This window comes from Hemicordylus capensis, chromosome 2 (assembly GCF_027244095.1).
Source record: "Hemicordylus capensis ecotype Gifberg chromosome 2, rHemCap1.1.pri, whole genome shotgun sequence".
NCBI classification, from domain to species: domain Eukaryota; kingdom Metazoa; phylum Chordata; class Lepidosauria; order Squamata; family Cordylidae; genus Hemicordylus; species Hemicordylus capensis.
This window is the reverse complement of record NC_069658.1, coordinates 122009278-122021314: the sequence shown is the minus strand read 5'-3', so window position 1 is coordinate 122021314 and position 12037 is coordinate 122009278. Positions and strand designations below refer to the sequence as shown.

Below are 12037 nucleotides of genomic sequence, written 5' to 3'. Positions count from 1 at the left end.
GTTGTTTATGAAGGCTTGTTAGGTGTTTAAGCCAAAAGCCATGCAGTTCATCGTCGCCTGGAGCAGTCCAATTTTTAATTTTCTTTGCTCTTTCCCTTATTAATTCTGGTGTTATTATTAGATCTTGCATTTGTTGGTTACATTTTTTGACCTCTTTCATCCAGCCTGCTTTTTTATTATAATCTATTGGATTGTCCCATAATTGCCCCCAGAATTGCACTGTTTCTTCTTTATTTGGTGTTTCTACGTTTCTTGCAGTTTCTCCTTCTGTGCTTTGCTAGAAACGTCTCTGATTCGACTGGAATTGGAGATTCTGCCTGTGTTGTGTAATTCTGGCTTCATATCTGCTAATCTTCTTTGACACTGCTGTTATTTGCTGCTTTATTATGTCCAGGACTTGAATCTAGGTGGTATTTTTGGATCAGATACTGTTTGGTGTTTTCATTCTTCAGCTTCATGTCTTTCATATCTTTCAATTTACTAGCATCTGATCTAAGCCTGGAGATTTTATTTTCTAATCTAATCTTCCATTTAGGTGATGTACTGCTTTCTTTTTTTACAGGTCCACTGATCTTATATCCAAGCTCTTGTGTTGTTATTGTTGCTGCACTGTACATTAGTTGGTTGGTTTCTTGCAAATTCTTGGTTGTTATTTCTGCAAGTGCAACATTGACATCTTTTAATGCCTGAGCAAGTTGTTTTTTGGCAACTGATTTTAGAGCTGGAAGTCGAACCCTGGTGGTTGTTTGGTTCATGTGCTCAGTTATTTTTTTGCTTTAGTTGTTGCTTTTCTGTTAAATGGCATTTGGGTTTTTGAGGTGAAGGCAAAGGGGTGGTTGCCTAGTTTTGATTTTGAAACAGTTCAGCAACAGTGGCATCCTCGATTTTGAACACCTATTATTATTATTATTATTATTAGTGCAGGCACTGTGGCTGGCAGTGGAAAATGGGTCCACTTACTATTATTATCATCATCATCATCATCATCATCATCATCATCCTTTTTGGGCCATTTTTTGCACTGTTTGAAATGTGTTTTCTGTGTGGACCGGGACAGATTCCCTTTTATTGTGCGCTTCTGCAGTGTTTTTCAAGGCAAACTTGCAAATTGCATTGTGCATTGAAAATTGCAATGCAAACTTAAGTGCATGCAGTCTGTCAGTGCAGCTTGTTCTGGCCATAGGGAACAATGGAGAACTTGAAACACTCAATTGTTCCCCATGGGTAGCATGGGGGATCCGGGGTGGGGAAAGGTTACCTTTCTTTTTAAAATTGCCCTTACCTTTTTTTTAATTGCCTGCTTGCGAATCTTTTTTGTGGGTTGGGTGGTAGGGTTAGGGTTAGGGTACTGGTAGGCAGTACCCACCATTCCCTACCACCCAACCCACTTTGATATCCCTAGGTGTTACCCATGGGAAACAATGGAATGTCTCGAGTTCCCCGTTTTTCCCTATGGCCAAAACACTTGAAACATTTCAAGTTCTGTCGAAGCAGCTGGCTAGACTACTGTTTTGACAAAATATTTCAACCATTTTGTGTTGCATTTTGAGCTCAAAACAGAACGCAAAATCCGTTTCGTGCACATCCCTATCATGTATCTATCGTTAGGTTAATCCATGTCTTGAAAGTCATGATCTAACAAATCATTATGATTGCAATTTAGGGCAAACCCCCCAAACCCTCTGTATTACAGAGCTCACCACCACCACCTTTTAAAATAAGAGGGCTTTGTGCCCTCTTGGTTGGTTGTTGTAACTCTGAGAGTGTGCCAGAAGTACCCATATGCTGATACCCTTAGGTATACTTCACTCAAGAGACTAAGCAGCCCTGTTGAGCATCTCTGGTACCCTTTTTTCACATGTGAAGGTTGTTAATGGGGATGGAATGCAGAATAGAAAGTGAATGTACATTGAAATCTTGTTAATATAGATTTTACAGATCGACATAAGGACAGACCAAAAGCCTTGGGCTTCAAGTGCAATCCATTAACTTGATAAACTTGATGTTGAACTTCTGCATCATCCTTTGTGACATAACAATGCAATTCTTTCAGTGTCAGTGTGACCCCAAAACAGCAGCGACATCAGAAATGTGAGGGCAGTGGTGCATCATTACATTGCTCTAGTGCTATATGATTTGATTGGAATTTCTAGTTATGGGGACATACGGTTTTGTTTTCAGGTACAAAATGAAGTGTCATAATCGCTTAGTGTGTCTAATGTGGGCATTTGAGAGGGATGATGGGGCTTTGTGCCCTGTTTCTCGTGGTGAGTCATAGAGTAGTAGCTTCAGAAGAGTTCAAAATGATGGTGAGAAGCAACACTTTTATGGTATCTTGCCTGAGTTTTCCACATGGGAACTCTCAAATATCCTAACCTAACCAGCTCAGATATCCAAGAGGCAGTAGTCTTTGTTCTCAAGAGCTATGATTTAACAATCTAGATCAGGCCCTTACATCCAGGGTTGTCTCCCGCCCCATTAGAGGAGACACTTCAGACAACTCTGTTTTCATGGGCTGACTTTCAGTAGATTACAGCAAGGGAGCTGCTCTGCTACCTATGAAACCCTGACCCAGAATCAGGTCTATGAATGATTGAGTGAGGTGGCTGCTCTGCCTAATCTATCATAGACCTGATTCTGGGTCAGGGTTTCATAGACAGCAGAGCAGCTCCCTCGTTGCAATCTATTGAAAGTCAGCCCTTGACACTGTTACTACTACTACAAATATTTATATACCACTTTTCAACAACTGTTCTCAAAGTGGTTTACATAGAACAATAAACAATAAATAAATGGTTCCCTGCCCCCTACAGGCTCACAGTCTAAAAAAGCAAAATAAAGGTAGACAGCAGCAGCAACCACTGGAGGAATGCTGTGCTGGGGATGGATAGAGACAGTTGCTCTCCCCCTAATAAATATGAGTGAGTCACCACTTTGAAAGGTGCCTCTTTGCTCAATCATCAGGGGACTGAGTTGTGTTTTTATGCATCCAGGAAGGCAGAAATGAGCACTGTCATGTAGGTGTGTGCTCAAACCAAACATTGTGGTCTGATTTCAAATCGAATTTGAGCCAAACTAGTTTGGCTGAACCAACCGGCTGGTCTGACCCATTTGACTGAACCAGTTGGAGGTTTGGGCAGCTAATAGTTGTAAACGGGAATCCGGTGAGGTGGGGGTCCTGGGAATGCTAAGGGGTGAGTGGGGGCAGTAAAAGAAGTAGTAAGGTTCTTATCTGGCTGGCACGGCTGCTGGCACCACCACTCGTCCTACCACCCCATGCTGCCCCAAGGGTGTGCGATGCCTTGTTAGAAAAACGTCTGCGTGGGGTCAGGAAACCAGCCACCATGGATGCAATTTATGTGGCCATGCAAATGGCCACTGCGGAGGCCAGAACAACAGCACCACCACATGGGCGGCTTCATAGACATCACACTCACTTGGGGCCGCGTCGGGGGCGGGGGAAGCAGCAGCGCTGGCAGCTGTGCCGGGTGGTTGTGGTTAAAGAACCTTACTACTTCTCTCATCGCCCCTACTCGACTGCCTGTTTGCTTTCGGTTGGGTTCGCGGTCAAGCTGCCAAAATGGTCCATTTCAAGGCAACCCGGTTCAACAGGGTGCTGTTCGTGCACACCCCTACTGTCCTGGCAAGGGCCAACTCATGCAGTGTCACTGTTGGTCTTGTGATAGAGACATTTTCACCAACATGGATTTTTAGGGGGAATGATTAACGTTCCATGTGGAAAACTGGAAAAAGAAGCAAACCCATGTGGGTCATTAGATTGTGTAAATTCAGCCTTGGAATATCAAGCACCTGCAAGTGCTTATCACTCATAGAGTATAAGAAATTACAGCCAAAAAATAAATAACCAAATATCATTACACTTATTTTAGAAATGCATTTTCCTCTAGCTCAGGCCTGCTCAACTCCGGCCCTCCTGCAGATGTTGGCCTACAATTCCCATAATCCCTGGCTATTGGCTGCTGTGGCTGAGAATTATGGGCGTTGTAGTCCAAAAAGAGCTGGGGGGCCTAAGTTGAGCAGGCCTGCTCTAGCTTCTAGCAACTTGATAACTGAGGCTCATAGTGAATTGCTGCTACCCAGGGGAATAAAAATAGACGGACACTGAAGTTTCACTGAAGTTTGCGCAAAACATTCTGCTCAAAACCTGCATTCATTGCCAGAGGTTTACGAAGCAGGCTCAAAAGAATAGGGCTTCTCTCTTGTATGCTGCCCTGTGGGAATTGGCCCTCAGTTCTTCAGAGACTTTGTCGTTGAAGCAGTCGTTTAAAATGGTTTCTTCGGTGCAGTCGGAGCATTCGGACTCCACTCCTCCGGACCCAGAACTCCCGACCTCAGTACCAGTGCCATCAACGCCTGCCTCGGACCTGTCCGTGGTTTTGGCTCATTCTGTGCCGATGGCTGACTTCCCTGAGCACACTTTACCTCCGGTACCAGACCCCTCTTTGGTCCCTTCGGTACCACCGAAGAAGAAAAAGAAGAAGCTGGTGCTTGTTCCACATCTACCAGCAGGACAACACCTTCCGCCTATTCCCAAGAAGAAGAAGCCCCTGCCAGTCTCTTCTTCAGAGGCTCTGTCAGTTAAGAAGCCGAAATTGGCATCTTCCAGACATGGCTCAGCGGTTGTTGACCAGGCGTCAGAAGGCCAGCCAGCTAGGGTACCAGTTCCTCCGATACCAAGTTCTCAGGTGGCTTCAATGTCTTGGAGCCAGGCACCTGATTGTACCTTTATGGGACAGGAATGAGTGCGGCCGATGAACGAGACTGTGCTACCTCTGACAACTAACTCTATTCACCAGACAAGCCCGCTGCGAATTCGATGTTGCTGCTTAGGCGTCATTCATCTCCCATGCGCCACATGGAACAGGCCACCCCATGGGGATCGGAGGGCACACTGGGACTTGGAGGAGCACTTCTCCAAGTACAGATATGGGAGAGATTGGGAGCAACGTGGACCGTCATACACAGATCAATACCGTGACTCTGCACGGGGTTCTCCGTATGTAGATAACAAACCCTTCTCCTATGGAGATTGGCTCCGGGAAGCCATCATTTATAGACAGTATCCCTCTGATTATTGATCGGATTGTTCTGACTATGGGAAGCGCCGGTACGGATCTTGGATCGGCTTACGGAGATGCCGGGACTAATCGTGATTGGCGTAAGACCCCTCGGCATTTGGAAGGGAGGCCTCGCTCTCGCTCGCCTCGACGAGACCTTCATGACTGCCTTAGTGGGCACGGTTCGACCTCCAAAGGTTCCGGTTTGGCATCCGGTGCCGCAACCTTCCTTGGTACTGACTGATGAATCGGTACCAAACCCATTGGATAACCATCCAGAGCTTCCAGCTGTCCCTCAGTTCCAGTTGCACCTTCTGAGACGTAAAATGAAAGTGAACCTGGCTCTCCGGACCCAGACATAGTCTCCCTGGGGTTGTCCTCTTTGGACAATCAATCTCACTCTAAAACTGTGTCACTGTCGGAAGATCGGAAGCAATACTCAGCCTATGTGGCCCGCATGGCCTCGGCCCTCGGTGTGAGCCTTGATATGCAACAAAAATGGGAATTGGACCCTTTATTCTCTCTCATTGATGCTGCCTTATTGGGGGTCATGTGTGGGAACTGGAAGAAGCCAACAACTCTTTCACTACCCAACAGGCATTTGGAGAATTTCTGTAGTGTACAGATACAAGAGGATATGACCTTTTTGAAGAATCATCCTACACCTAATTCCATTGTGGTGGAAGCATTCCTGTAAAAGTCTAAAAGTCACAGTCACTCTGATAAGTGATGTGGGGAGAAAGTTGGAATCCTTTGGGAGGAGACTCTACTCTAGCTCTACATTTGTGGGTTGCCAATTACCAGGCCTATTATGCCAGATATAATCATTTTTTGTGAGGAAAGATGGCCCCCTTTTTAGATCTCCTGCCTCAGGATAAGCGATATCTGGTGAAGGCTTTTCTGTGCGAGGCTGTGCAGGTGGCAAAGCAAGAACTTTACTTGATGAGACACTCTGTGGAGTGCGCAGCAAAGGTGATGGCCATGTCTGTGGCTCTCAGGAGGCATGCCTGGCTGTGTTCCTCCGGGCTGACCTACAAGGCTCATGCTAGGATTGAGGATCTTCCCTTTGAAAGTTTGAGCCTCTTCATGGAACAGACTGATGACAAGGTGCAGAAGGTGAGGAGTACAGCAAAATCTATGTCCTACTCTTCCTCTGTTCCTAAGCTGCAGAGGCAGCCCAGGTGGTCTCCTTACCAGCAGACTAAAGTTCCTTCTCAGCAACAATCCTCATTGGAGTGTTCCTTTCGAGTTAACAGATTCCAACCTTGATACAAGTCTGGTTTCCAACGCAGTAAGCCTGCCTTTCAGAAGCAGCAATGACTATTGGGCCTTTTGGACCCGCCTGGCTCCCTTTGCGGTGAATTGGGACAAAGTTACTGTGGATCAGTGGGTCCTCACCATCATACACATGAGCTATGCCCTTGAGTTTCATCAGACACCACCATTGTCTGGGGTTGTGACTACGCTGTCGACCCCAGCATTGGATCAGGAGGTCTCCGCTCTTCTCTTGAAGGATGCAATCAAAAGGGTCACCAATATGATGTACCCCAGTTTTTATTCCCTTTACTTTGTCGTTCCAAAACCAGACGGCAGTCAGTGCCCTATATTGGACCTCAGGGGCTTAAACAAACACCTTGTTTACAAGCATTTCTGGATGTTGTCGGTACCAACTATTTTGGCCCTGATGGAGAGGGACGTGTGGATGGTCTCTTTAGACCTGAGAGACGCATACTGTCGTATCTCCATACACATTCGACATTGCCGTTTCCTGCATTTCCAGATGGGGGTATCACCTACCAGTTCAAGGCCTTACTATTTGGCCTAACAACAGCCTCATGGGCCTTTACAAAATGTCTGGCCCCTATGGTGGCGTTTCTGCAAGAGCAAGAGATACAAATCCTGCCATATCTGGATGATTGGCTCATCCTAGCAGGTTCAAAGCAGGTTGCTTTAAGCTCTCTCAATGCAGTCATAGACACTTTGCAGGGCCTGGGCTTGCAGATCAACTTTGAGAAGTCCCAGCTGGCCCTGTCCACAGGATACAATTTATAGGGCTGATCTTCAACAACAGCTTGGAGAAGGTCTCCCAGAGGTCCAAATATAGACACTTATATGAGTGGTCTCCATCTTTCTGGCCGGGGAGCCACAGACCATGCACTCAGTGCAGCACCTGTTAGGCCATATGGCTGCCACCATATACGTGCTTCCTCATGCACATCTTCAGATGCGCATCATTCAGAGGTGGTTCCTGGATGTGTTCGACCCCCTTCGGGACTCCACTCAGTAGGAGAGCATGTCTCCCCAGCTGGTGTGGGAGGCCGCAGCTTGGTGGGTCAAGCCCCGTCATCTGGACCTTGGCTCTCCGACGCATCCAAGCTAGGATGGGGCGGTCATATGGGCGATTATTGCCTGAGTGGCCATTGGACGCTGGTAGAGAGGTGTCAGCACATCAGTTATTTAGAACTGTTGGCCATATTCCATGCCTTAAGGGGCTTCTTACCTGTAATTGCTGGGTGATTGCAACCGACACGGAGCTAGGATAGGGTACTCATATGGGCGAATATCGCCTGAGTGGCCATTGGACACAGGCAGAGAAGCATCGGCACATCAATTATTTAGAACTGTTGGCCATATTCCATGCCCTAAGGGGCTTCTTACCTTTAATTGTGGGGGATTCGGTGGGAATACGACGGCAAAAGCCTATATCAATCGGCAGAGAGGCACGACCTCAGGGAGCCTCCTGTTTGTTTCTGTCAACTTGTGGCATTGGTGTGTAGCACATGCAGTGACGCCACATGCGTTGTACATCCAAGAGAACCTGAATGTCCAGGCGGACCCATTGAGTAGACTAAAAACAGTTTCCCACGAGTGGATGTTGGATTGGGGTGTACTCGGGAACATATTCGCAATGTATGGTGCTCAGGTTCTGGATGTCTTTGCATCTCGGGACACTGCTCTGTGTGCCCTCTATTGTTCCAGGAGAGGGGAAGGGGAGGGCACTCTGGGCGATGCTTTCATCCTGTCCTAGAAAGGCCCCTTCCTTTATCTGTTTCTGCCACATCCCCTCATACCAAAGATTCTTCTCAAGCTGAGGGAGGACCACTCCAGAGCCATCCTGATAGCCCCTTGATGGCCCAGGAGGCCTTGGTTTGCGGCTCTGAGATGGCTGGCAGTGACTTGTGTGCACCTTTCCACTCTACCTTATCTGCTGTCACAGGAAAAGGGTCGGGTGCTCCATCCGGACCTCCAGTCTCTGCACCTGACTACCTGGAAGATCTTACCGGCTTCCCAGTGAGATTCAGAGACGTTTTGCTTGTGGCTGGAAAGCCCTCAACAAGGAAGTCGTATGGACATAAATGGACTCGTTTCTGTACATTTGCTACTCAAAATGGGTTTGATGTTCTTAACGCTTTGGTTCAAAATGTTCGTACCTATCTGTTATCTTTGAAAGAGGCTGGTTTGAAGCTCTTCTCTCTGAGTACATTTGGCAACCATTGTGGTGCATTCACCTGCCACTTGAGTTTCCTGGTTCAAGGAAACGCTGATAAAGAGTTTTGTAAAGGGTTTGTCCCATGTTTTACTGGATGACCCTGTTATGTCACCAGCTTGGGATTTGTCTATGACAGGCCTGCTCAACTTCGGCCCTCCTGCAGATGTTGGCCTACAATTCCCATAATTCCTGGCTATTGGCTGCTGTGGCTGAGAATTATGGGAGTCTAGTCCAAAAACAGCTGGGGGGGCCTAAGTTGAGCAGGCCTGGTCTATGGTAATGGCTGGTTTGCTGCAACTGCCCTTTGAGCCTTTGGCTTCAATTGATCCTCGTTTCCTGACATGGAAGATTGCCTTCTTAGTGGCGATTACCTCTGCTAGGAGGATGAGGGAACTGCAGGCTCTGAGAGTTGATCTGCCATACCTGCAGTTTCATAAAGATGAGGTTGTGGTCCGACCGGATGTTCAGTTCCTTCCAAAGGTAGTTTCTACCTTTCATCGTCCCTACCACTCACCTTGCCTGTATTTTTTCAAAACGTTTCATCGGATGCAGTATGCAGGTTTCATCATTTGGATGTTTGGAGGGCATTGTCCTTCTATGTTCAGAGGTCACCAGAGTGGAGGAAAAACTCCTTCTCTATTTGTTCTGTATGATGGGCCTCGCAAAGGCTTGCAAGTTTCTGCTCAGTCCCTGTATAGGTGAATTGTTTTTACTATTGAACTTTGCTACACCTTGGCACATAAACAATTGCCTGCGACCGTTAAGGCGCACTCAGTTCAGTCCATGGCAACCTCTGTTGCCTTTGATCATGCAGTCCCTTTGGACACTCTCTGTCAAGCAGCTACTTGGGCTTCGCCCCATTACTTTATTCATCATTATGCTATTGATGCCAGGGCATGGAACAATGCTAAGTTTGGCAGGACTGTCCTGCAGTCTGTTTTCAGTTGATGTACTTTGTTATTTGGAATAAATACTTCTTGCAGAGCGCATCCTTGTTTCTGTTTGTTCCCTCCACCTGGGGTGCTAGCTTGTTAAACGCCCATTGGTGTAAAAGACAGAGACCACGTCTAAAGAGACCACGTGCTTACCTGTAACTTTGGTTCATCTAGTGGTCATCTGTGGTTTTACATGCCTTCCCATCCTCCCTGCTGAGTCTACTGAAGGCAGACTCCATGACTGAGGGGATGTAGAGTGGCGCAGCCGCGTATAGCGGCTGGGGGCGTGGTTCCTGCCTAAAGCAGGAGAATTGAGCTTGTTAGGTTCCGACGAGGTCTCTATGAAGGTGCATAGCCCATTGGTGTAAAAGGACAGATGATCACTAAAAGAATCAAAGTTACAGGTAAGCAACTGTAGTTCTTCAGAGATCTTTTTATTAAGAGTTTGTTCTCAAATGTGAAAAGTTGAATCAGACCTTGGAAAATCCAGGTTACTGGAACTTGAAAAGTATAATTAAATTTGATTTGTCATTGTATAGAATATTTTATATACTTCTTTTCAAGCATTATATAAAAGTTCCTCAAGAGGCTTACATAGCAAAGAGATGAACAAAGTAGTGGGGAATAAAAGGGTACCTGTCCCATAGGGGCTCTCAGTAACAAGAAGCAGAAGGGGAATCACCAGCAACAGCCACAGGGGGTGCTTTGTTGGGGTGAATAAAGATAGTTGCTCTCTCCCTGCTAAATCTATAAGAAAGCCACCATTTTAAAATGCACCTCTTTGCCCAGTTATCGGAGGGTTTTGTGGGTTTTTTGGACCTGGTCTCCGCTATTGCTCTCTCACACACACTTGCCTTCTCTTTCATACTGTGAGAACTAGAACACTTGCCACCTTGAAAATAAAGTCTGAGATGATCAAGATTGTGATTTGGGTTGTGGGCTAGGGATGTGCACAAACTCATTTGAAGGACTTTTTAAAGGCCTCCAAACCGGTTTGAACAACTGGCTGTTCGGCCAGTTCGAATACGGTGGGGGGCCAGACTTGAAGGGCAGGGGAGGGTGCACTTAATCCTCCCTCCGCTTTCCCCCTGCCAGCACTCTGTTATAAAAGGATCCTTTGAGGCGCCAGCATAACTCCCTGCCTCCCAGTACCCTCTTTGCCCAGAAGTAGCAGGAAGTACCTGGCGTGTGTGCCCGGACCTGACACGTGCACGCATGCCAGGTACTTTCTCCTACTTCCGGGCAAAGGGGACAGGGCAGCAGGGAGGTATGCTGCCGCACCAAAGGAGCCTTTGATAATGGAGCCCTGGTGGGGGGATAGTAGAGTCCCCCACCCTTAAAGTCTGACCCCCTCACCGCTAGGGATGTGCCTGGAATCCATGCCTGGGTGGTTCGGTTCAATGCCGGACCAGCCTCAAACCCATATGGGCCAGTTCGGTTTACCTTTTACTCCCCTTGGGGGAGTTCCTAGAGGCAGCATTGGGGGTCTGCGGAGGTTCCCCCTCCCCCCGCTGGCCTTCCTCATGCCCCTTTCGGCCGGTTCAGCCACTCTTTGGCCATTTTTCAGCCTTCACCCCACAGCCCTTATAGAGGCCACACAACTGCCCACATGGCCTCTGCGTGGCCCATAATGCGCAGCCTCCATAATGGCCTCCGGGTGAAGGCCAAAAAACGGTTGAAGCGTGGCTGAACTGGTGGAGGGGGGTATGAGGAAGGCTGGCAAGGGAAGGGGAAACCTACACACACACACCACCGCCTCCAGGTAGTCCCCTGAGGGGAGTAAAAGATAATTTTAGTTATTTATTTATTTTTACAAAATGAAGCTTGCGAACCCGCCCCAAACATTCGGGGGTGTTCAGTCCGGGGTCAGACCAAACGGGGTGGTTTGGTTCGACCCGAAATGGTCGAACTGAACCAGTTCGATGTCGAACACATTCAACGTTGAACCTGTTTGCACACCCCTACCCACCACCTTCGAACTTCCCTCCCAGTTATGTGCACATTCCTATTGTGGGCTATGTAAAATTGTCTTTTGTGGGTTTTGCCCACAATCCATATGTTGCTCCCATCTATAGTTTACATGTTTCTCTCTTCCCAGGGTTAGTCTAAGTGATGGAAGTGACAGTGACAGCAGTTCAGCATCTTCACCGCTACGCCATGAGCCACCACCTTTATTAAAAACCAACAACAACCAGGTACTATATCATGGCATGACTATCTAGCTGTGATCCCTTAATGTTTTAATTAATGATTTTTCTTTTGTTCCTCAAGTTTGGGAAGCATTTGATTGTACAAGTGCTTAGTGTAAACCAGTGGAGAGGAACCTATTTCAAGACATGGTGGTTTGTTTTTTTAATGATGTTCAACAGCTGTATTTGTGTACTGATAGTATTAATTTGTTGTTGAGTTAAATGCTACTGTGGTATTAACAGGAAAATCTCCTTAAGTATGTGTTGTAATGTGACTGTTATGCAAATCAAGAATAAGTCTGCTTGTGAAATGTGCGCAATTACTATTATTTCTACCTGAAGTTT

The 12037-nt window shown here is 46.9% G+C and overlaps 1 protein-coding gene across 13 annotated transcripts in view; it reads left to right on the top strand.

The window, feature by feature from the left end:
- Positions 1-12037, top strand: part of MLLT3 (MLLT3 super elongation complex subunit) — a 236238-nt gene that overhangs the window by 210202 nt on the left and 13999 nt on the right. For all 13 annotated transcript variants that reach the window (XM_053288054.1, XM_053288057.1, XM_053288052.1 and 10 more), the window contains one exon: positions 11602-11698. In XM_053288054.1, coding sequence (XP_053144029.1) covers positions 11602-11698 — 97 coding nt within the window. The remainder of the gene's footprint in view (positions 1-11601; positions 11699-12037) is intronic.